This window comes from Phoenix dactylifera, chromosome 17, assembly GCF_051530095.1.
Source record: "Phoenix dactylifera cultivar Ajwa chromosome 17, Ajwa_hap1_PhDact_Kaust_v1.1, whole genome shotgun sequence".
Taxonomy (NCBI): domain Eukaryota; kingdom Viridiplantae; phylum Streptophyta; class Magnoliopsida; order Arecales; family Arecaceae; genus Phoenix; species Phoenix dactylifera.
The window spans coordinates 13,682,050-13,707,821 of record NC_143206.1 but is presented as its reverse complement, the minus strand read 5'-3'; the positions used below and the strand labels follow the sequence as shown (position 1 = coordinate 13,707,821).

Below are 25,772 nucleotides of genomic sequence, written 5' to 3'. Positions count from 1 at the left end.
CCAATAATTGAAAAACAATATTCGAAATCTAACGCACTCCCCAGTCTCGTGTGATCATGCTTCACGATTTGAAAAATAGAGAAAATACGATAATGGGCTACACTAGCCAAATAAGCAACATAATACCCTAAAGTAGGGTCAAAGCATGCCAAATATTTAATTAAAGCACAAATTAATGACCGAAAAGTAAATCACAAATAAACATATTTTTTTAAAAAAATTATTTAGCGTTTTTAAAAAACTCTGATACCAAAATTGCAACATAAATAGGCTTATGGCCATGTAACGCAGTGGCATGGGTTGCACAAAGTATCAAATCCACTATTATTAACCACCGGTGGCAACGGTGTCCAAATACTACTATTTTAATCATCGGTGGTACGGTGTTGAAGCTAGTTTTTCACATATACAAGTCGATAAGACCAACGAATAATCTCCATTGGCAGGATCAGAACAGATGATATCCATGCTGAGAAAAACATACATATAAAAACAGATTTCATAAATTATCCAGTCATATTTTCCAAATTTCATAACATAACGTAATATAATTTAAAATAATTACTATCATAACAATAACATACCTGACCTGTTTAACTAAATATAAAATATATATCAAAATCAACTAATAATTATTTTATCAAATAATTTGGAAAATACATTTTAAAGTATTAAGTTAATTACCTTTTAAAATTATCATTATTTTGGGGGAGTCTCCTCAGCTTGCCATTGCTGAAATTCCTTTTTCCATACAGGCAGAATTTTCTTGGGAAGCACTACCAAGGGCCTGGCAAATGGATACTCGGCCAAAAAGCTCTGGACAAAACTAATGAGCATAAAAGTTTTACTAGATCCCGGGGCATGAGCCAGAATGCAGCCCTCCGGTTTATCATTTACTAAATTTCTAACCAAAAAATGAAAGCCTTCTAACTGATGTGGCTTCATTTGCTTCAAATGCCTAGGATGGATAAAAATGTCAGCTGCTATAAAATCTTCCAAAAATTTAGGTACGGAATATTGTAATGTTTCGTCTACATCCTTGGTGTTTCTTGATCTGGACATGAGCGTCCTTGCTGCCCGTGGGGCCTTTGCCCATTGGTATTCAAATATTGTGTCGATACTTCTTTGAATAACTTCGCAGATACGACAAACAATGCCTAGATCATCCTGAAGTACGGGGAGGTGCTTGCATTCTTCTTCTTCTTCTTGCACAGCAGCTGGCTCAACATAATTAGGATTCTTTGAGCACTCCATATCTAATGACATTTCTTTCCAAAGATCATCCAGCCGATGCTCATCATTTTCTAAGTTTTCTGCTTCATCTTGTTGGCAGATTCCCATGATCGATGAATGCTCCTGCACAGCCGCAGATGAAACAAGCGTGGAGTTTACATCAGTTTTTTTTTTCCTCCATAGTCATTTCAAAAGCAAGAGCTTTTCCACCTTGTCTTTCGCCTCTCTTCTCTGCTTAGTCTTGGTTCACAAGATCCTGAAATCGCTGCTTCTCAGGAACTTTCTGTAGGACAACTTTTTGATATTGAACAGATGGTTGCCTGTTTGCTCTAAATGCAACACTACCATCTAACTTATTACTTCCATAGCCATAGGGAATTATCTGGTTTGAATGACTTTCTTGCGTTATAATGGCTTGTCTTTGGAAGCTCTCAATTCGAGTTCCAGTGTTTGTCATGAATCAGAGGATTTCCTTCCAGAATGGGAAGCATGTTGACTTCCTGTTTGATGGATTGCATCTTCATCATCTGAATCAAGAATTATGACAGATGTGCTGTCTTTCCCTTCTTTGTATTTTTGGGCAAGAATCCGTAGGGCCATTTGCAACATCTGGAATTTTCCTATGCATCATTAAATCAGAATCACCACAATATAAAATATTCTGATCACTGGACTCATATGTTTTTTTTTTTTTTTTTTGCCTGCAGACATTCTCACGGATGTATTGGCAGCAGCATCAATGAAGTCAGCCTCCAAATCAATTATATCTGAAGATATTGAACTATCAACACGTCGATCTGAATTCTGATTCCCTTTGGTTGATAGGTCCAACCAAGTATTTATCCCACGATGAGAGCTAGAAAATAGACTTGGATAGGAATTTGCAAGTGATGGCCGTAATGTGGACAAGAATTTGATGACCTGCATCCTCTGAGCATGGAGAGTTTCATACTCTTTGGTTACCCTTCCATATAATCCATCATCCAAGCTCCAGAAGATTCGACAAAGCAAGTGGATCTGAATAATCTCTAACTTTGGAGACTTTTCTTTGGCTTCCTCAAAACCAGAACATAAAACTGTCACCTCAGATTTGTTACGATGGTTATTATCCTCATCGTCTAACTTTGATCTTTTATGTCTCTGAAGATACATATACAGGTTCAAGATTTCCGACGAGCTGTTCTCCTTGGGGAGATCAAAAGATTCTTTCTCCCATCCCCTTCTCTTCCCTTGCCCCGGCGCCCATGGAACGAAAAAAAAGAGAAGTTGGAGCCGGAGAAAGAGTGGCACGGCGGAGTTCGATTGGCCCAAAACGGCCTATCTGGGCCAAAGAAACCAACCAAAAATGGCCTATCTGGGCTGGATCTCACAACAACTGTAAGGACCCGTGCGGGCCTGTGTTTAGTCCCACATCGGTTCAGATTACGTGAGGGGAGAAACACTATTAATAGCCCATGAATCCAAACGCCGGCAGACCCAGAGGGAAACGTACATAGATGTCCTGCGTGCAAACAGTTCGAGTTTCCCTGCCGGCACAAGAAGGCTTTCATACAAGTGGGTTGAATGCAAAATCTTGGAAGAGCTTCATGATTTCTTCGTCGATACTGGTAAGGCCATCCATCCTTTTATAAAGAAAGCGCGAATTCCGAGCACCATTCACGACCGCACGGCTGCAGAATTCCGGCGCTACCGCCCTCGATCAAAGAGCGCCCACTCCAGCTCCTCCTCGGCCGACTCGATCAAATTGACGACACCCGCCGTTGCTTCCTCCTGGGTGCAACCTGGGTGGTCCCTCATGTAGCAGCCAACCGCCGTGGCCAACTTTCCCTCCCGGACCTCCTTTTGGAAGGTGGCGACGTCGTTGGCAAGCCGGGCTACGACGGAAATGAGGTACATGAAGCGTGAGTCTGGACCCAGGTGGCTGAGCATCTCATCCGTGAACTTTTCTCCCAGCAAGAATGCAGATGTCCATGTTACTACTCTAGCTCCGATAAAGACGACGGTGCATCGCATGTATTCTTCGTAGCTCGGTATGTGTTCGCTATGCATCCATTCTGCTTCCTCCAGAAACACAGCTACAAACTCCGCCCACTGAAATCAACGCATGCATATGATATGAGATAGCCTAACGGTCAAGACACTAATTATTTCAAAGATATGATGTGAGAAATATTTTAACCAAATATTTGAAACGAAAAAAAAAACTCTCATGATTGAAACATGGAAATTCCAAATATAAGAGGAGCAATTCCTGAGCGATAACCCATTCCAATGCTTTTAAATTGATCGGTTGGACGCACTTGTGTGCTGACAATTCAAATCGTTGGACCACCAGAAAGTTCAACAATTTATAAGTAGGTATGATTTTATTCAAAAAAAAAATTTACATAGTTTTTTTTTTCTTTTTTTTTTGAAGGAAAGAGCAGAATGGAGGAGAAGGATTTTCGTAGACAATCCAAGTAGTTTGGATAACAACTTAATTAAGTTGAGTACGTGTATATATGTTCATATCTATATGCTTGCTTCTATTTTCCAAATAATTAGGTTTGGTTGCCCAATTAATACGATATCTCTTTAGTTTTTTTTTCCTCCATTGTTCGAATGACTTCCCTAAAAAGAGAAGTAAAAATAGGTGCGGTCAAAGGCTTTGATGGGCCTGGGCTAAATGTCATTAGCTCTAAACGTTTTGGGATCTTGGTCTCCAATTAGAAATTTGCTTTTAAGTGTCTCAATTGGTTAATTGAGAAAATTCGTACTTACCAAATGCTTGAATATGGGAAGGCAGTCACGATCCTGAATTCTGTTGGATTCTGCTGCCAACTCTACACATGTAGCTTCAATGGCTTCGAGTACTAGCTTGTGTTGAGGAAGATCATCGATAAAAGATGAGTCTCACCTAGCATGGAAAAGAAAGAATGATAGAAAAGGTTATTAATCCAGAACAAACATTATAAACCTGTATGGCCTAATGATTGCATCCTTCTTTCAATTAGACGAGGTTCCATGTTCGAACTTGGCGGGAGGGGTGTTTCTCTGGATGCTAGAAATGAGTAATTAACATCAGTCCATGGTCTTGATCACATTTTTTCGAAAAAAAAAAAGAAAGAGAAAAAGATAAGAAATTATGCTAAGCAATTCTCTATGCAATTAAGTTGGAGCCCAAACAAAATGGGCTAGCGCTAGAATAAGACATGGTTGTTATGTTAACAAATGAAGCACTAGAAGAAATTCGAACTTAGAATGGGTTCAGTAATGCTGTAAGAATAGTCAAATCTGTAGAAATCTGTGGACCATAAAGAAAAAATATGTAGAAATCTGTGGAGCTTGTAATCACCAATAAAAAATGCAACAATGGAAGGCTATTACTAGTTATCGGGAGTCTAACTGGAGATGGAAGTACAGGAAAAGTTGGTTTTACCGACGCTTTTTTGCCGACGCTTTTTACAAGCGTCGGTAAATTTCCGTCTAGCGTCAAAAGTTGCCGATGCTTGTAAAAAGCGTCGGCAACAGACGAGGTGTAGTTCTCCGGGCTAAGACGACGCTAAAAAGCGTCGTCGGAAGCCAACAGAAAAGATTCAGGCTAAATACCAACGAGCTCTCTCCTAACCACACCTCACACACCTGTCTCTCTCTCTCTCTGCCTGGCCACCGCCCCTCTCTCTCTCATCCCTCCTCCCTCATCTCTCTCGCCCATTCCTCGTCTTCTCCAGAAACATCTATTTAACCAGTAGTATTACCCACATCTCTCTCGCCCATTCCTCGTCTTCTCTCTCTCTCTCTCGAAACATCGGTCACCATTAAAGGCAGAGAGGAAGGTAGGCGATGGCCAAGACCAAACCCGGCAAGAAGGACCTCGATTCCTACACCATTAAAGGCACCAACAAGGTCTTCTTCCCCGACCCCGATGCTCCCCCTCCGCCGATGCCTCCTCCCACGCCTCTGCCGCCCATCATCGGGTTCGAGATGTCCTCCTGCTCCTCCCTGCTGTACCCTACGCCGCCAGAAGTCGACGGAAGTGCCAGCGGCGCCGGCCAGTGCTGCTGCTGATGCGCGGCCGCCGCCACGGCCGCCATGTGGTGGTGGTGGTGCAGGTACCCCTCCGGCGTCCGGTAGTAGGGGAAGAACTGCTGGTGGTACTCCGCCCCGATCACGCCGGCTCCGGGGGCGACGCCGCCCTCCGTCTCCTTTCGGTGGAAGTTCCGGTGGCAGCTGCAGGCGGTGCAGCGCAGCCCGTCCAGAGTACCCTCCTCCCGGCTGCCATGAACTCCCCGCACCCATCCACCGCATGCCCCCCGATATTCACTGCGTGGTTCTTGAGGCACTCTCTGTACCTCCCTCCCCCTACCCTGCTCACCTTCCGGTTACCCGGCGCCCCCGCCCCCACGACCGCCACCATCCCCACTTCCCCTCCTCCGCTACCACCGCCTTCGCTCACCTTGCCGCCTCCGGCAGCGCCTCTGCCGGAATTCCCCAGAGGAGCCTCGTAGCCGGAGCCCACCGGCAACCCGATCTCCTCCTCCAGCTCGTCGTGGTCGTTGAAGTCCATCTCCGGATCCGTCGACCGGAGATCCCCGGTCAGATCTCGAGATCAGGACCCGGACCTCCTCCCCCCTCCCTTTCTCTAACTCCCTCTTTCTTTTCTCTAACTCTCGGGCTTAGCCTAGCTTTAGCTTAGGGGAGGAGATAAGAGAGAGTGTGGACACCATCAATTCACACACCGCCCGCACCCCGGCCATCCTCCGCCTTCCGGAGCTCTCCGCCGCCTGCGTCAAGAAGGCCCTCGATCTTGGCCCCTAGGGCCTCTTGTTCCCCAGATCGAGTCCCCTGGTGTCGCCAAGCTTTGCGAGCATGGGGTATCTGCAGGATGCGATGGAGGAGGCAGAGAGGAAGGTGTCGGGGAGGACATTGGGGAGGAATCGAGAAAATTATTTTTAAAATTATTTTTTTAAAAAAAATAATTATAACGACGCTTTAAAGCGTCGCTAACTGGGTTTTTAGCGACGTTTAAAAGCATCGCTAAAATACGTCGCTAAAAACCTTCTTAGCGACGCTTTTTAGAAGCGTCGGTAATTCTTTTTTCCACTCCGACATAGCCGACCCTTTGGCGACGCTTTTAAAAGCGTCAAAAGGAAACAGATCGACGCTTATAAGCGTCGGTAAAGGCCTCAAAAAGCATCGCCAAATCTTGTTTTTCTTGTAGCTAGACTTCTGAAGTCAATCATCCAACCAAAGTCTTTACTTTATAATAGTGGCAAAGCCGGTCATTTGCATGGGGTACTAGTTAACATGAAAATTTCTCAATGCATTGAACACCCCCAATTAAGATATAGAGGGTGGGGTGGGTGGGTGGTTGGCACAGTGTAGGTTACTTAAACATAATTAAATATTGTTACCTCTTGAAAGCCTCACTGAAGCGCCGAAGTTCTTGAAGGTTAAATCTTTTATCGTCAAAGAGATCATCAAGAACGGTGGCCAGGACTACAACCTTAGCGTAGGCCAGACGACAAGATGAAAATTGAGGTTCATACATAGTTGGTGCTACTACAAGGTAAGATTGTCCAAGTCTTTTGCGGATACATTTCAGTCCATCAAACCCACATCTCTGCCACCATCTGCAAAACCCAAAGAGGAGTGTTGAAATATCCAAGGCAAAGAGCTACAAGATGAAGATAAAAATAAGTGACAGATTATACGGCTAGATAAAATGACTGGGTAATGATTTCCATCACTATCTTCGATTTACTTGAGTCAAACCCTCCAAGATCTAAAATGAGAGCCTTCTTTCCTAATCGAGGATGGGTGCACTCATGTGGGTACAAACCAATTTGCTTAGGTTGTGGGTTAGTTATAATGGCTTGGTTCGTATAACTTCTCAAATTATTTTTTAGATTTTCCTTTCTGATGAAAAGAATTAAGAGGTTGGTCGTCAAGCTTGACCTTTGTTATCTAACTTGTTTTTATGCTTTGTTTTATTTGATTTAAAGTATCATTGTTGGAATTTGGGTCCACAATTTGCAATTTGTATCTTTTTTGATAAATTAGTTTCGCCGAGGTAAAATTAGATCCTATTTTGACCGTCCATGCAGCAAGACAAGCATCCATGCAACAATAATGTTGAGACATTAATAGAATGTTGTACATATACTTGATTTGACAAGACAAGCATCCGTGTCTGTAGCTAAATTAAATCGCTCACACGCACGCATCATAATGCTCATGCATGTTTGTTTCATTCTTAATATTTTTCTTTCAGAGAGAGCTAAGAATAGTGAGGAATACCATTTTACGTGTCAAGATCGAATCTAGATTCTCTCCCTAGCTAGGCCATGAGAAGAGTGGCAATTTTTTATCCGCACTCACTAACTAGGGGTACAAATGGGTCGGATCGGATCGGCTCCTGAATGACCCCGATTCAATCCGATTTTTTAGTCGATTTCTAATTTTGGACCCAGATCCAACCTGGTTGAAGATCGGATCGGGTCGGGTTCGGGTCGGATCCGGATTCAAGTTGGGACGGGTTCGGGTCCGAATCGGTTCCATAAGAATTTGGGCAAATCTAATTTGGTCAAATCATAATTATGAGGTGCTGGGTGCCCCCATTGACCTCCAGTCAGAACAGATGACCCATATCACACTATTTTTGATCTATATGACTGATTGGACGGAACTTGGTGTCCCCCAGACCTTCCAAAATCCAATTCCTGGCACATGACCCATATTCAATTCAGTGTTCCCTCACTTCCTCCCTGCAAAAGTTAAAAAAAAAAAAAAAAAACCCAAAAACAGAAGGAAAAAAAAAGCCAGCTACCGAGACACCAGATGTATCAACAGTGTAATAGATCGAGAGCTGACGGATCAATAGTGCCACGACCCACACATACATAATAATAATAAAAAAAAAATCTCTTTTGTATTTTCTCCTCTCTCTCTCTTCAGGTCCATTCGGGTCAGATCGGATCCGTTCGGTAAATCCAGATCCGACCCAGAAAATGATTCGGGTCCAATTTTAGGACCCGACCCGGACCCACGGATCCTAAAATTCGGGTCGGGTTGGGTCTACGCAGGTCGGGTCTCGGATTGACCTGACCCATTTGCAGCCTTACCACTAACCCATCAAAACTCATCCAAAATAATGGATTTGGGTGTTAATTTTTTAAATCAATCAGTATGAATTAGTTGAGATCAATTTTATTAGAAATGGATTGGGTGTAGTTTTAGCCAGTCAACCTGATGGGTCAATGCAAGTATAATATAAATCTTTAAAATCTATCTTTTAATTGCCAAGATCAAGAGTGGGTACAAGTACTGGTGCAAAGAAATGTATGTTTTAGAGATATTTTTAGTGATAAAGCATTTAGAAAGCAAGTGCAGAATGAAGCTTTGAGAAAAAAATTGAATTGGATGGATAAATCTGGATAAAACATTCCGGTAGTCAAATTCATCATTAAATCTCTAAAAACAGTGATAGCTACATCATATACGATGCTCTATAAAGAATTGTTCATTTAATTAGAAAAGTTGCATAACTAATAGTTAAGAAAATAAATAAAATATAATAAAAAGAAAGAGGAGAGTGTAACATGTTTAGGATTTATCACTTTTTCCACCTAAATTTCGTCTCACACTTTCTTACTTTGTTTGGATCGGCCATTCTAAATACCTTATTTTTAGTTTGTTTTGCTTTTATTTATTTTTTAATAAATAATAGATAAGTAACATGCTATTTGAGGTTGATAGGTAGGTATGGGCTTTTATGAAATTAATAGGTCGGGTATGGATTTGTTCTTTTGAAATTAATTATAATTGGTCTGGTTATGGGTTGAGGTTCATAACTCAACCCCAAATTGATTTGATCCAAACCTGGCCTAAGCTGGCTCATTGCTAGCCATAATTATAGGGATAGAGGTGTCAATTAATGTATCCAAATATGGTCAACAAACAATTATTCTTTTTATCCAATGGCTTAGATCTTAATTATTTGACAACCTTTAAAATATATGACTTATTATACTAACCTCTCAAATTCCTCCAGCTCTTGTTGATATAGCTTCTACAACTTTTGAAAGTCTAACTTTGCAAGTTGTAAATATTTTCTTGTACTCTCATTTCCTGGCCACAATTGTCTTACGGTGCTTATTGTCTCTAATCTAGGCAGGAGGCATTGACAGGGCAATTCCAATGCAAAATTTACCTACACAAATCAGATTAAAGCAGATTACATAAAGCTAAAAACTTGAAATGCCTGCATTTCATGTTAGAAATGGTTACAAATAGACTATGCTTGCTAGTATTTGTCATGTGTATTGAAAATGATATTTTGATGTGGGGTATAAATGGTTACAAATAGTGCTGCTAGAAGTACCTAAATAGGGATAGGTTCATTATATAGCTGCAATTTCACTTTTCCATAAATACTGGGGAAAAAAATAATAGGGTTATGGAAAGTTGATACTCTTAGTAAAAAACTAAATATTTTTATACGAGATTCCATGGAATTTATTCCCCGAAAGGATAACAGGACCATCAATTTCAACCATAGTTAACTTAAATTGACTGATGAGGAATGTATGTGCAAACATTGTATATCTGAGGGTTTATATGCAAATTTAAAAGCATTGAAGGGTTAATATGCAAACTATTGAAGATTTAGTTAATCTGAAAACGATAAATAATCTAAGGTTGTATATTCTGGATATTTGGAACATTTCTCACTTAATCTCATCAAGCCAACTTCGTGATCCAATTGCAGTTAATTAGTCTGCATGGACCTATATTCAACGAATATATACTTAGGAACTTCATTCAAATTTAAAGAATCGGGGCATTATTACATGAATTTACAAAAATAATTAGAGAGTAAATGCAAAAAATCTTTTCCAATATAAGTCTCACCGGGTCAAGTTTATGGGAACAGAGACTGGATGACAGAGTGTCTCGTCCATGGACATGGCACAAGGATGCAATTCGGATTGTAGATCCTAATTTTCATACTACAATACAAGTTTCATGTGTCTATTTCCTTTCTTTTCTAAGTAATAGTGCTATTGCTATCCGGTAAGAATATAGCTCAAATACTTCAGAGACAAGCAGTATACCTCCATGATTCATTACCAAGACTACTCTCCTAAAATATTATGGTAATTTCCCTTCTTTTCCGCAGTTTTTTTTCTTTTCTTTTCTTTTTATTAAAAAAGAATCTTCCTCCCTGCTTTGAGAACAGGATATGTCGTTGGATTGTTCAGCCAAAAACTTAACATTTTTGCCAAGACCAATCATCAATGATCGTATAAACCACATTCAAGCGACAGCTTAGGGGGGGTCTTACCTCTATCCCAAGGTTGTTGGGCTGCAAAAGAGTTGGGTTCCCCTCGGACAAGACGTTAAGGAGTTGGGACCTTGCAAATTCCTGTGCTTCTCCCATTATTTTTGATTCAGTCGGGAAGCCTGTCCGAGAGCATCTATACAGGTTCAACAGAGCTGATATATTGGTTGGTGAATCGACGGAGAAACATTCATAAAAGCTCTTTTCCCCATCCTCTAAAGCCATAAGAACACCTGCAAATAGATATCCAAGTGGTCAATCTCATTTAGTTGAGTTATATGGGCTTATGGGCTTGGAACAATCCCAATCGAGATGTTATTGGAGCAGAGAGAAAAGGCCGTGCGTCGATACCTGCAGAGACGGGGTAGCCATGATGCCTCAGCAAGCGAAAGGCTAATACTGTGGCTTTTGCATCATTCAACCCATACCTATCATCCCATTGCCTGCGGTTGAGAAACATAATTACGTACAGAGCTGTTTAGGTAATTAAATACGAGATGACCGCATCTTATATATAGGAGTCCCCACCTTCAAAAGAAATTTTGAAGATGTGGTCATGATCTCATGACACAATTGTTTTATTAGATGCCAGATTTTGGTTGATTTAAGAGTCTGGTTCATATTTTTCCTTCTCTACAGTTGGCTGGGTGGCACTTTATACACTCATGGCACGAGGTGCGTTTATATATACTAACACGATGCACTTACATGTAGCTTGTGCGTAAAATACGTCGGATTTGGTGTTCGAAGTATCTTTGGATTCCAAGCCGCTCCATCAAATCCACCAACATTAGAGCCTCAAAAAGAGCAGCAGTATCCATTAGACAAGTCTCAATGGATGCGAGTTCCACCTCTATTGCACCAACCAAATCCTCCTCTTTTTCCTCTGCCTGCATGAAGCCCTCCTGCAAGAGGCTAGGTTGGTAAGATCATGTTATATCTTATCTTTCTCCTGTATCAGTGTGAGGATCCGTGCAGGCGTGTGTTTAGTCCCACATCGGTTATTCGCTGGATAGATTTTGGGTACTTATACAGAATCAAGAAATCCAAATAATACCTTTCGGATAGCCTTTTTGGGTGAGATCCTGTATTATTACAAATGGTATCAGAGCGAACTCGGTTAATAGTCTATGTGGACTAGGAGACACTACAGCCGGATTCATTAAGGCTGCCCACAGGGGCGAGTACATCAACACTTGAATGGGGGAGTCTGTGATGACCCGTGCAGACGTATGTTTATTCCTACATCGGTTATTTGCCGAGAAGATCTTAGTTACTTATATAAAACCAAAAAATCCAGATAATACCTTCCGACTAGTTATTTTGGGTGAGATGCTGAATTGTTATAATAAATCATGTTTGGTAACTCTCGTCATGCTTTTTTTTTTTTTTTTTTTAAGTAAATCTGGCATTTCATATGGCTCTTAAATGAACACAGCAGCCCGTCAAGTCATAAAAAAAGAAAACGATAATGCCTCTGATCTACTCGTGGTGACTCCAGGTATAATGCCTCGCTGCCTGCTATATAAGGATGAGCGCGGGGTTTAAAGCCTAAACACCCGTCCCTTAAGCTAATGCAGAGTTATCAGTTCGTTCAAACATGTTAACGTCATTTAAAACATTACCACAATATAAATTCAAAAAAATAAAAAGTTTTACAAGATTTAATAAATCACAAAGACCATGTGTTTGGCAAAAATAAAGAGTAACTTTAATCTTTGTTATATATATCTTAGATCCTATTTTGACAGTCCATGCAACAAGACAAGCATCCGTGCAATAATATTGAGAATTAAAAGAATATGGTGTACATATACATGATTTGACAAGACAAGCATCCGGTGCATGTATGTAGCTAAATTAAATCGCTCGCACCCACATATCCGAATGCTTATGCATGTTTGTTTTTCTCTTCTTTTTTTTTTCGAAGAGATGAGGATAGTGGCAAGAATATCCCTTCACCTGTCAAGATCGAACCTAAATTCTCTCCCTCTCCCTGTCTACGCCATGAGAAGAGTCGCAATTTTTATCTGCATTCACTAACCCATCAAAACTCATCCAAAATAATGGATTTTGGTTTGATTTTTTTTTAAAATAGATAATATAAGTTAGTCAAGATCAATTAGAATATAAATCAAATGCTATGAATTAGTTAAGACCAATTCTATTAGAAATGGATCGGGTGTAGATTTAGCCTGTCTCCCTGAAGGGTCAATGCAAGTATAATATAAATCTTTAAAATCTATCTTTTAATTGCTAAGATCAAGAGTGGGTACAAAATACTAGAAATGCATATTTAGAGATATTTTTAGTGATCAAGCATTTAGAAAGCAAGTGCAGAATGAAGATTTGAGAAAAAATTTTAATTGGATGGGTTATTCTAGATAAAACATTTCGGTTAAGTCAGATTCATTATTAATTTTTTTTAAAAAAGTGATAGCTACATCATATACCATGCTCTATAAAGATTGTTGATTTGACTAGAAAAGTTGCATAACTAACAGTTAAGCAAATAAATAAGATATAATAAAAAGAAAGAGGAGAGTGTAGCATGTTTTGGAATTTTCACTTTTTCCACTTAAATTTTGTCCCACACTTTCTTACTTTGTTTGGATCGGCCATTCTAAATACCTTATTTTAAGATTATTTTGCTTTTATTTATTTTTATAAATATAGATAAGTAACATGCTATTTGAGGTTGATAGGTAGGTATGGGCTTTTATGAAATAAATAGGTTGCGTATGGATTTGTTCTTTTGGAATTAATTATGATTGGTTGGTTATGGGTTGAGGTTCTTAACTCAACCCCGAATTGATTTGATCCAAACCTGACCTAAGCTAGCTCATGGCCAGCCATAATTATAGGGATAGTGTTGTCAATTAATGTATCCAAATATGGTCAGCAAACAATTATTGTTTTCATCCAATGGCTTAGATCTTAATTAGTTGACAACCATTAAAGCATATGACTTATCATCCTAACCTCTCAAATTCCTTCAGTTCTTGTTGATATAGCTTCTGCGACTTTTGAAAGTCTAACTTTGGGAGTTTTAAATATTTTCTTGTACTCTCATTTTCTGGCCACAATTGTCTTATGAAGCTTGTTGTCTCTAATCTAGGCAGGACGCATTGACGAAAATTCCAATACAAAATTTACCTACACAAATCAGAATTAAAGCAATTTACGTAAAGCTAAAAGACTTGAAATGCCTACATTTCATGTTAGAATGTGACCTGAAAATAAGTGTCACGGACAGCTTGCTAGTATTTGTCATGTGTATGTGTATTGTGACTACTGGGACTGGGCCGCCAGATGGGCCGACCTGGACCAAGGTCGGCAGCCCATCTGGAGGCCACCACCTCCTATGGTCCTACTTTAGAGAGGTACAGCTGCCGGCGGAAGGGAGAGACAGCTGCCGACCGCTAAAGTGGTTATCACCGCCTAAGAAGCCCTATTTTCTAGCCCTCTTATCGTGCCCCTCCTTCTTCCTCAGAGAGGAATTCCTGAACCAGCAACCACTGAGGCGCCGGAGCAGGGATCGTTGCAGTTCACCCCCGAAATAGGTAAGCCTTCCGACCACCTTGTTTCTATTTTCTCTGCCCTTCCTCCTCCCGATCCACTCGGGAGGATAGGTAAATTAAAAGAGAAAAAGAAAGAGAGGAAGCAAGAAAGAAAGAAAGAAGAAGAAGAAAAGGGGGAAGAAGGGGGCGGGGACTCACCTGTGTGCGGCCATGTATAACCCGAACCCGACCTGAAAAATTCAAGTCCGGGTCGGGTCTAGGTCCTGGTCGGGTCCAATATGAGAGTGATCCAAAAAGAGGGGATTTTCTTTCTGCTACGTCCCCGATTTTGTTACCCTACACCCCCTCCCACCCACATTAAAAAAAGGAAGAATAACAAGTAGAGAAGATGTTATCGTCTCTCCGCCAATCATGCCGTCGGCACTCAAAACACCGCTGCTGGAACGCTAGTCTCGAATTCCTAATCCCTCTCCTCCAATCCTTCGCCCCTTTCTCCTCCTTCCTCTTTATCCCCACCTAAAAAGCCAAGTTTGCTGCCCTCTTCCCGAATAATTCATTAGAAAAAGTCGCGATAATGGGACCCCCCCAGCCCCCTGATTTGATCCTGGCTATACTTTTCGTGGACCTCTTGGTCCAGATCATGGACCGGCTGCTGAACTCCGGAGATCGGAAGTCTTTACACCTTGTCTCCCGTAGCTTCCTCCGTGTGGAGGTGCTCCACCGCCACGCCTTCCGCATCCTCCACTGGGAGTCCCTCCCTTCCCTCTTGCGCCGCTACTCCACTCTCGAATCCCTGGACCTCTCCACCTACTCTGCCCTCGATGGCGCCTCCCTCCACATCGCCGGTGGCCGTCGGGGGTTGAAAGGAATGTGCCTCGCCGGGGCCACGGGGATCGGGTGGTGGGGGCTGGAGGCGCTGGTGGCAACGTGCCTATAGTTGGAGGTGGTGGACCTCTCGCACCGCGTCGGCGTCGGGGATTGGGAGGTGGCGGTGCTTTCGGCCGCCGGTGGGCTGAGGGAGCTGAGGTTGGACAAGTGACTTGGGATCACGGACAAAGAGAGAGATTGGGTATTCCGAGTTCGGGTCGGGTCGTTGGGTAAACAATCCAAATCGATCTCAAAAAAAATTGGATCGGGTCGGGTCTGGTTCGGGTTGAGATTGGGTTGTCCCAGACCCGACTCGAAAAATAGAAAAAGTTTAATTTTAGAACCAAACCCAGACCCATAGGTCCTCTAAAATAGGTTGAGTCAGGTCTAATAGAATCGGGTTGAGTCGAGTCACGAGTCGAGCCAATCATTTGCAGACTTAGACGTGGTAGATCAAGAGTTGTAATAGTAGTTTAGAAGCAGATTATAGCAGATTAAGAGTTGGCATAACAACTTAGAAACCGATATTGTAGGCTGATATATCAAGAGAAAATAAGAGAAAAAAATATTTACTATATTAAAATATTTACAAAAGAAGAGGAAAACAAAAGAAAAAAAGAAAAAAAAAGTAATTTTATTTCTCTGTTCCATCATATTCAATACATCTCAGGAGTTATGTATACTTACTCCGTATAAGAAAAATAATATAGGTCGATACATGATTATGCAAATAAAAAAAATATTATAGGTGATGCAGATTGCAAAATAATTTCTAAAATTATGCTAACATAAGGCACGAATTAATTTGCTTACAAGTTCAAATTGTGTCATAGATGGTGCGAGAGGGAAACATATATAGATGACTTGGTGCGAACTGCTGAATTCATTGCTTCGCTGCAGGCTCAAGAAGCCTTCATTCAAGTGGGTTAAACATAAAATCTTGGAAGAGCTTCATGAATTCTTCATCGGAATTGGTAAGGCCATCCATCCTTCTGTAGAGAAGACGGGCACCTCGAGCATTACTCAGGACTGCACGGCTACAGAACTCCGGCACTACTGCTCTTGATCGATAGAGCTCCCACTCCAGTTCCTGACAGGCCAACTCAATCGCATTGGCGAGACCTACCACGGCTTCCTCCTGGGTGCAGCCTGGGTGGTCCCTCATGTAGCAGCCAACCCCCGTGGTCAACTTTCCCTCCTCGAGCTCCCTCGAAGAGGAGGCAAGATCATTGGAAAGTCGGCAAACGACGGAAACGAGGTCCGTGAAGCGTGAGTCAGGACCAATGTGGCGGAGCATCTCATCTGTGATCTTCTCTCCCAGCAAGAATGCAGATGTCCATGTTATTATTTTCGCTCCAATAGAGACCTTGGTGCATTGCATGTATTCTTCGTAGGTCGGAATGCGTTCGCTGTGCATCCATTCTGCTTCCTTTAGAAAGCAAGCTGCACACTCTGCCCACTGAAATGAATGCATGCATACGATATATAAGCCTATTGTTGTGCTTGTGAGAGAGCCTATATGGTTCAGGACTTCAATTAGTTCAAAGATATGGCATGAGAAATATTCCAATTAAATATTTCTTAGAAAAATCTCTCATGTTTGAAATATGGAAATCTAAAAATAAGACAGCTGCAACTGCTGAACTATAACTCATTCCAATGCTTTTAAGTCGATCAGTTGGCCAGACTTGCGTGCTGACCCGTTTAATTGCTGGGACACTAGAAAGTCCAGCAATTTATCGACAGGGATGTTATTTAAAAAGAGACTTAAGGAGAGGTTCTTCTTTTTTTTTTGTTAAAGAGAAGGACAGAGGAAAAGGAATTATGTAACCAATCCAAATTAATACGAGACCTCGTTAGTTATTTCATTTCTTCTTTTAAATTGGTCGAATGACTTCTTAAAATGGTCGGAAAGAGGTGCGGCCAAAGCCTTTGATGGACCTGGGCTAATGTCATTAGGACAGAATGTCTAATCTTTGGGTTATTGTCCTCCTGCTAGAACTTAGCTTTCAGCATCAAAATTGATTAATTAAGAAAATTCATACTTACCATATGCTTGAATATGGGAAGGATGTCGCGACCCTGAACTCGGTTGGCTTCTGCTGCCAGCTCTAGATAGGTACCGTCTATGCCTTCGAATACTAGCTTGTGTTGAGGAAGATCATTGATAAGAGATGAGTCCCACCTGGCATGGAAGAGAAATTAAGAATGATAAAAAAGGCCTTTAATCCAAACACTCTAAATCGGTTTATAGCCTAATAATTGCACCCTTCCTTCAATTAGAGGAGGTACCATGTTCAAACTTGTTGATAGGTGTTTCCCTGGGTGCTAGAAATAGCTAGAAATAGATAATTGACATCAACCATGGCATCGATCATACGTTCCTCAAAAAATAAAATTAAAAAAAAAAGATAAGATAAGATGTTAAGCTAAGCTAGTCTCTACGCTGATTGGAACCCAGACATGGGTCAGGGCTAGAACTAAATTGTGGTTGTTCTGTTAATAGGCTAGGAGAAGTTAAGCACTAGAAAAAATTCGACACGGAGGAACATTTGATAATTTAGTATGGATTTAAAAAAAATGTTGTGGGAATAATTACACGGGAGGTGGAAATAAAGTGGTGCTTGTTAATTCATTATTTAAAAGAAAAATATGTATAAATCTATAGAAGAGTATTAGTAGTTATCAAAAGTTTGAATGGAGACAGAGACTTCTGAAGTTAGTCATCCTCCCAAACTCTTTGCTTTATAATTGTGGCAAAGTAGGTGATTTGCATGTGATCCTTATTGACATGAAAATTTCTCCATGTGTTGAACAACTTCTCTGAGAAAAACAATATGCTAGTGACATTCTCCTAGCAATTGGATAAGAAGACCATCCAAAGACCAACTTTGCTAAGCATGAAACACTAGCATGCTGAGAAACTGGGCTGCCTCCTCCAAGTCGATAACATTTTAGGTTCAAATCTTGAGTTGGTGTCTCCAATCATTTCATTGAAATGGTTGGTTTGGGGTCAAATATACTTACCTCGTGAAAGTCTCGTTGAGGCGCCGAAGTTCTTGAAGGTCATTGCTTTTGTCATCAAAGAGATCATCAAGAATGGTGATCAAGACTGCTCCCTTGGCATAGGCTAGCCGAAAAGATGAAAATTGAGGTTCATAGATAGTTGGTGCCACTACAAAGTAACTTTGTCCAAGCCTCTTATGTCCACATTTCACTTCATCAAACCCAAATCACTGCCACCATCTGCAAAAGCTAAAGCAGAATATCGAAATATCCAAGGCAAAGAGCTACAAGATGAAGATAAAAATAAGTGATGATGTCTAGATAAAATACTAGATCATGATTTTCATTGCTATCTTCCATTTACTTGAGTCAAACACTTGGTGACCGCTCCAAGTTATGAAAGGAGAACCTTCCTTCGAAATACAGGATAGGGCTCAAAAAAATATTGTCAAATTAAAAGAATATGTTGTATATGTACTTGATCTTAGGTTTTCTCCAAGATCTTGGTTATATGTTGCTAGAAAATCACATACGCATGTACAACTCTTTTTATATATAATTAGATCAGATATATAATTAGTTGGGATAAATTAGAAAATAAATGGATCGATCAGGTATGAATTAGTTGAGACCAATTCTATTACAAATAGGTCAGGCTTAGGTTTAGTTGCTAGAATAAGTACAAGTATGGGTGCAAAGAAGTTAATATTATATAGATATTTTTAGTAACAATGCATTTAGAAAGCAGGTGCACAATCAAGATTTTGAGAAAAGTTTTGAACCGGATGGATTATTCTAGATATGAGATTCCGGCTAGTAAGATTCATTCTCAAGTTTCTAAAATTAGTGGCAGCCACATCATATACCATGCTCTATTAGAGGATTGGTTCAGATGATTAGAAAAATTGCATAAATAATATTTAAGAAAATAAATAAAAGTGGAAAATATAGCATGTCTAGGATTTATCATTTTTTCCTCTTAAATTTCTTCTCTCACTTTCTTACATTTTTGGATGTCCTGTTCAACATAACTTATTTTTAAGTTTATTTTGCTTTTATTTATTAATATTTATAATTGATAAGTAATGTGCTGATTGAGGATGATAGTTGTATATGGGTTTGTATGAAAATAAATAGCTTTAGATTTATTCTTTTGAAATTAATTATGAATAGGTTGAAGTTTTTTTTTTTGACTCAACCCCAAGTTTGATCTCATCAAGACCTAAGATGGCTCATTGCCAACCCTAATTGTGAGGATAGAGATGTCCTTTGAAAGATGCGAATACAGTTGGCAAGCAATTATTATTTTCATCTATGGCCTAGATCTTCATTAGTTAGCATCCCTTAAAATATATGACTTATCATACTGACCTCTCCAATTCCTCCAGCTCTTGTTGATATAGCTTCTGCAACTTTTGCAAGTCCAACTTTGCAAGTTTTAAATATTTTCTTGTACTTTCATTTCCTGGCCACAATTGTTTTATAAGGCTTCTTGACTCTAATCTTGGCATGAAGCGTCGGTGAGGTAATTCCAATGCAAAATTTACCTAGACAAATCAGATTAAAGCGGATTAGATAAAGCTAAAAAACGTCAAATCCCGGCATTTGATATTAGAATATGATTTGAAAATAAGTGTCATGGCCACCTTCTATGGAACATGATATTTAATTTGATGTCGGGTACAAATGGTTAAAATAGTGCTGCTAGCAGTACCTAAATGTGGACAGGTTCATCATATAGTTGCAATTTCACTTTTCCATAAACATTGCAAAAGTTTGCTTACTAGGAAAAAATATGGAAAGAAGGATGGAAGGCAATATTCTATATATATATATTATATATATATATATATACACCAATCTTCCTCCCTTGCTTTGAAAACAATATTCCGGCGACAGCTTGGGGGTGTCTTACCTCCATCCCAAGGTTGTTGGCCTGCAACAGAGTTGGGTTTCCCTCTGACAAGACGTTAAGGAGTTGGGACCTTGCAAATTCCTGTGCTTCTCCCATGATTTTTGATTCAGACGGGAAGCCTGTCTGAGAGCATCTATACAGGTTCAACATAGCTGATATATTGGTTGGTGAATCGACGGAGAAACATTCATAAAAGCTCCTTTTTCCCTCCTCTAAAGCCATAAGGACACCTGCACATAGATATCGAAGTGGTCAATCTCATTAGTTGAGTTATATTGGCTTATGGGCTTGGAACAGGAACAGCTAGACCTGCAAGCAAGCATGCAATTCGCAGGGACCGGGGGGTGCCCCTTAAGTTCCCATCCAGATATTATTTGAGCAGAGAAAAAAGGCCGCGCGTCAATACCTGCAGAGACTGGGTAGCCATGAAGCCTTAGCAAGCGAAAGGCTAATACTGTGGTTTTTGCATCATTCAACCCATACTTATCATCCCATTGCCTGCAGTTGAAAAACATAATTACGTGCAGAGCTGTTTAGGTAAATACGAGATGACCCAAAGTGTTCCCGGACTGCATGCATACATCCGTAAGTAACTTAGTGCAACATGGCAAATTTCATTGAGAGGAATCAGCAAAGAAAAGAAAAACATGGACTACTAGAGCCACGGCAGCGAGCCATAAGCGAGCCTTGTCGTAGTATTAGGAGCGATGGAGCTTGCCCAGTGAAAGGAATACGTAGCGAGTCACGACCGCACCTTATATATAGGAGTCTCCACCTTCAAAAGAAATTTTGAAGATGTGGTCATGATCTCATGACACAATTGTTTTATTAGATGCCAGATTTTTGTTGATTTAAAGTCTGGTTCATATTTTCCTTCTCTACAGTTGGCTGGGTGGCACTTTATGCACTCATGGCACGAGGTGCGTTTATATATACTAACACGATCGATGCACTTACATGTAGCTTGTGCGTAAAATACGTCGGATTTGGTGTTCGAAGTATCTTTGGATTCCAAGCCGTTCCATCAAATCCACCAACATCAGAGCCTCAAAAAGAGCAGCAGCATCCATTAGACAAGTTTCAATGGATGCCAGTTCCACCTCTAGGATAGAGAAAAACCTAGGAGATGACTTTTACATATTCCTTATTGAAGATGAACCTTTGACATATACTGAAGCGATGAAATCTAGTGATGCACCTCTATGGGAGGAAGCCATTAAAAGTGAGATGGAATTAATCCTTTCACACAATACATGGGTGTTAACCGACTTACCTCCAGGGTCTAGACTGTTAGGGTTTCCCAGTGCCCTAGGGCGCAGCGGAAGATACGGGATTATAAAATTTTCTTATAAAACCCATTATATGAAACCCTAATAAGCCAAGATCACCTTAATAGTATAACCAAATAATGTAGAAAATATAATCTTGGTATAGAAGAATACCTATCACGCTATATCCAATATGTCTGAAGATGTCCTAAGGTGCCCAAATGTTCACCCTCCGATGTTGATCCACACAGGAATGGGTTCAAGACTCTAGCTCCACCAAAACTTGATTCTAATTGTTCAATCCTTCCAAAGGATTTAATTGGCTGATTTTCCTTCACTTCCTTGTTCCTTTCTACCTCTAAAACATTCACTAGCCTTTTTGTCCTAAAGAAGACCCTCTTGTCTTGGGTTAGGACAAAAGAGAGAGGCTTGTAAGAAAGAAGGGATAAGGGAGAGAGAAGGAGAGGCTTTTTCTTGGATGATCTTTAGAACCCCAAGGCACCTCCTATTTATAAGAGATGGAGGGATGCATCATAAAGGGATGCATCCCATCCACACACCTCATCATGATGAGGCATGTGCCAAGAGATGCATCCCATCATGATGGGGTGCTAAGGAGAAGGGTGTATCAACTTCTTTCTCACATCTCCCTCTTAAATCCTGATGATCCAAGGGCCCAAATGCAGTGAACCAAAGCCAATGGTCCAGATCTAGGCGCCATCTAATGGTCCAGATCAGGGCATCATCATCCAGGGTGCCATCCAGTGGTCCAGATTCAGGCGCTGAGCAACGGTCCAGATCTTTCATCCAGAGAGCCATCCAGTGGTCCAGATTCAGGCGCTGAGCAACGGTCCAGATCTTTCATCCAGAGAGCCATCCAGTGGTCCAGTTTCAGGCGCTAACCAGTGGACCAGATCCTTCATCCAGGAAGCCATCCAATGGTCCAGATGAAGGCGCCAACCAGTGGACCAGATCCTTCATCCAGGAAGCGATCCAATGGTCCAGAAGTGAAGGCCCTATCAAACCCAATCCAATTGGGTTTAACCAACTTAAAGAAAACATTAAACCTAATCAAATCAGGTCTAATTAAAGCCAAATGGGTTTCAACTCTTGGCTAACCCATATTAGGTCATGATCTAATCATATTAGATCAACCTAATCTAAGAATCATATTCGAATTTAATTCGAATCAGGAGCTAGGGTTTGCAACACGTGCTAGCATGTTCATCTTGCAAACATGATCTAATCCAATTAGACCCTTGATCAATTCCCTTGTGTGTGACCCATTGGGTTCCTTATCTTAGCCAGCAGTAGGTGCAGGTGCAAGTTGACCTAACCTGATTAGAATACCTCTAATCCAATTTAGGTTCAATTTAGTGCTAAACCTGACTTAGCAATCAGAACCTTTCTGATGCTTTGATCTAATCAAACTCTTTGATCCGATCAACCCACAAGACATGATTGACGTCTAGCAACGTATCATGTCTACCCGGAAGATGAGGAATGTATTGGACAAATCCAAACATACCCTTCAGTGGAAAGTTACTGTGCAATTCAATCCCTCAGTCATACTACATCCTGAATAAGTGCTCGAGTATGGATCAATATCAAACTCAATCACTTATTCATGTCTCTCTCAATCTTTTATATGATAATTCAAACAATGAAACATTAGAAACTCTTTCTAATATTCATTTTGCTTTGATCAAAGGCTTCTTGAATCATCATAAGATTAGAGTAAGTAGGATGTTACCTTCTCTTACTAGAAGTGACTGATTCCTTGTTGACCTACTCACAACCTTCGTACAAAATCCACCATATCCAGAATACCCCGTACACAACGCAATGTCGTGAATGAGGGTAAACCAAAACATAGCTTCAAGTGCATAAGGTACCATGGTGATCTCAGGTCTAAGGATCACTTGCACAACTCCCACTATGAGAACCATCTTTTGATAATTAAGTAAGAATCCATAAGATGTTCTCATGGCTGGTCATTTCAGTGAACTCATTCCTCTAATGAGCACCCACATCTTTGTATTAGTGTCTCACACAAGTGATTGTGAGATCAATCACCCTCTACATTGAGCATACATAAGATGTGCCAGTCTTTCCGGTAATATTGATCCCCGACTCAATATACCAATTTGACTGGGAATATTCTAAATTAGGATTTTAGGATTTTAGGTCTCACTGGTATGATCTCATCATAACCCTAAAACCAATGTCCTAATTTATGGGGTTCATCATCCAATAATAAAATAGATAAGCAGCAAATGATGAAACACAATGCCTTTATTGATATATATCGAGTGTCAAAGTACATGATTTGGAGGATTACAAAGAGAAACCCATCAAATGATTGGCTTATAGGGCATCTACTCTTTCAATCTCCCACTTGCACTAAAGCCAATCGCCCTTATATTTTAACCCCATACAATCGAGGTGACGATTGAATTGCTGCTGTGGTAGAGCTTTAGTAAATGGGTCTGCTATATTGTTCTTTGTGTCTACTCGTTCAATCTTGACGTCTTGTCTTTCGATTATCTCTCGAACAAGGTGGAAGCGTCTCAAAATGTGCTTGGATCTATGATGAGACCTTGGTTCCTTAGCTTGTGCAACTGCTCCAGTGTTATCGCAATAAACTGGGACTGGTCCGGCAATCTCAGGAACTACACCCAGCTCTGTGATGAACTTCTTCATCCAGACTGCTTCCTTAGCAGCTTCACTAACAGCTATGTATTCTGCCTCAGTAGTTGAGTCAGCTACAGTTTGCTGTTTGGAACTTTTCCAACTCACAGCTCCACCATTCAAAGTGAAGATATATCCAGAGATTGACTTGCTATCATCTGGATCAGATTGAAAGCTAGAATCTGAATAGCCTTCTAGTTTCAATTCTGATCCTCCATAAATCAGAAAAACATCTCTAGTCCTTCTCAAGTATTTGAGAATGCTTTTCACAATTTTCCAATGATCCTCCCCGGGATCTGCCTGAAATCTACTTACCATACCCAAGGCATAAGCTACATCAGGCCTGGTACATAACATAGCATACATGATCGACCCTACTGCCGAAGCATAGGGAATAGAACTCATTCTATTCCTCTCTTCAGATGTCTTAGGAGACATCTTCCTAGAGAGTTGTATGCCATGTCCTATGGGTAAGAAACCTTTCTTACTTCCATCCATGTTAAACCTCTTCAGCACATTATCAATGTACCTAGACTGAGACAAACCTAGCATCCTTTTAGATCTATCTCTATAGATCCTTATACCAAGTATATAGGATGCTTCACCCAAGTCTTTCATGGAAAATTTCTTTGATAGCCAAGTCTTGACCGATTGCATCATTGGAACATCATTTCCAATGACCAATATATCGTCCACATATAATATCAAGAAGACAATAGCACTCCCACTAGTCTTCTTGTACACACAAGGTTCATCTATATTTTTAATGAAGCCAAACTCTTTGACTATCATATCAAAATGGATGTTCCAACTCCTAGATGCCTGCTTTAATCCATAAATGGATTTCTTAAGCCTACATACTTGATTTGCTCTCCCTTTTGAGACAAATCCCTCTGGCTGTGTCATATAAACCTCTTCCTCAAGGTGACCATTAAGAAAGGCGGTTTTGACATCCATCTGCCATATCTCATAATCATAGTATGCAGCTATAGCAAGGATAATCCGAATAGATTTGAGCATAGCTACTGGCGAAAAAGTTTCATCATAATCAATGCCTTGTTTTTGCCTGAAACCTTTTGCCACTAGCCTGGCCTTGTAGGTTTCTACTTGGCCATCAGCTCCTATCTTCTTCTTGTATACCCATTTGCACCCTATTGGAATCACTCCCTCAGGTGCATCAACCAAAGTCCACACTTGGTTTGTATACATAGAATCTATCTCGGATTTCATGGCGTCTAGCCATCTGTCAGAGTCCCTACTCTTGACAGCTTCCGAATAGGTCAGAGGGTCATCGTTATCAATGATGTGGGCTTCATCATTCTCAATGATAAATCCATACCTCTTAGGTGCATTTCGCACTCTTTCTAACCTTCGGAGAGGAGTAGTGTGTAGTGGTTGTACCTCTTCCATGGGTACATCTGGTTGAGGATTATTATGTGTCTCACCTTGTAAGTCTTGAACTTCATCAAGTTCAATTCTTCTATCCTTGCCTTTTTCTAAGAAAAACTCTTTTTCCAAGAAAGTGGCATGCCTAGCAACAAATACCTTTTGTTCGGTAGGATCATAGAAGATATATCCTAAACTGTCTTTAGGATAACCTACAAATATACATTTGTCCGATCTAGCACTTAGCTTATGTCCAAAATTTCTTTTGACATAAGCATGACAACCCCATATCTTAAGATACTTAAGATTAGGTTTCTTTCCTTTCCATATCTCATATGGAGTGCTAGATACAGACTTAGATGGTACTCTATTTAATACTAATGCAGCAGTTTCTAGGGCATGTCCCCAAAAGAAAATTGGAAGATTTGTGAAGCACATCATGGACCGTACCATATCTAATAAGGTACGATTCCTTCTTTCAGCTACACCATTTAATTGTGGCGTATATGGAGGTGTCCATTCAGAGAGTATACCCTTTAATTTAAGATAGTCTAAAAATTCAC

General features: G+C 40.5%; 2 protein-coding genes and 2 pseudogenes across 3 annotated transcripts in view; all 4 read right to left on the bottom strand.

The window, feature by feature from the left end:
- Positions 1 to 594: 594 nt before the first annotated feature.
- On the bottom strand, positions 595 to 1,412 carry LOC149751055 (protein CHROMATIN REMODELING 35 pseudogene; annotated as a pseudogene).
- A 1,756-nt stretch (positions 1,413 to 3,168) lies between these two features.
- On the bottom strand, positions 3,169 to 15,599 carry LOC103699011 (bifunctional levopimaradiene synthase, chloroplastic-like). Of its 2 annotated transcripts, XM_089928113.1 has the most exons (6): positions 10,907 to 15,599; positions 10,559 to 10,788; positions 9,249 to 9,424; positions 6,627 to 6,845; positions 3,994 to 4,129; positions 3,169 to 3,324 (listed from the first exon to the last, which is right to left on the bottom strand). In XM_089928113.1, the coding sequence occupies exons 1-3, from the start codon at positions 11,013 to 11,015 to the stop codon at positions 9,284 to 9,286; spliced, it is 480 nt and encodes a 159-aa protein (XP_089784239.1). In that variant the 5' UTR covers positions 11,016 to 15,599; the 3' UTR covers positions 3,169 to 3,324; positions 3,994 to 4,129; positions 6,627 to 6,845; positions 9,249 to 9,283. The 2 variants fall into 2 exon arrangements, with proteins under 2 accessions (XP_089784239.1, XP_089784238.1); XM_089928112.1 differs by having other exon boundaries at positions 6,627 to 9,424.
- Positions 4,491 to 6,118, bottom strand: LOC103699012 (zinc-finger homeodomain protein 1-like; annotated as a pseudogene).
- A 208-nt stretch (positions 15,600 to 15,807) lies between the features above and the next one.
- The window catches only part of LOC120105426 (uncharacterized), a 78,483-nt gene continuing 68,518 nt past the window's right edge, over positions 15,808 to 25,772 (bottom strand). The window contains exons 9-15 of the mRNA XM_089928049.1: positions 20,822 to 20,966; positions 20,271 to 20,362; positions 19,865 to 20,094; positions 19,314 to 19,496; positions 17,971 to 18,170; positions 16,993 to 17,128; positions 15,808 to 16,402 (exon numbers count right to left, since the gene is read on the bottom strand). Of these exons, the coding sequence (XP_089784175.1) occupies positions 15,857 to 16,402; positions 16,993 to 17,128; positions 17,971 to 18,170; positions 19,314 to 19,496; positions 19,865 to 20,094; positions 20,271 to 20,362; positions 20,822 to 20,966 (1,532 nt within the window). The 3' untranslated portion in view covers positions 15,808 to 15,856. The remainder of the gene's footprint in view (positions 16,403 to 16,992; positions 17,129 to 17,970; positions 18,171 to 19,313; positions 19,497 to 19,864; positions 20,095 to 20,270; positions 20,363 to 20,821; positions 20,967 to 25,772) is intronic.

Excerpts from the sequence above, each read along its gene's own strand:
- LOC103699011 (XM_089928112.1), bottom strand. The coding sequence starts at position 11,015 with ATGTTTCTCAACCGCAGGCAATGGGATGATAGGTATGGGTTGAATGAT. Across the intron at positions 10,789-10,906 it reads TGGCTACCCCGTCTCTGCAG|GTGTTCTTATGGCTTTAGAG; the intron begins GTATCGACGCAC and ends ATCTATTTGCAG. Across the intron at positions 9,425-10,558 it reads CCAACAACCTTGGGATAGAG|GTAAATTTTGCATTGGAATT; the intron begins GTAAGACCCCCC and ends TGATTTGTGTAG.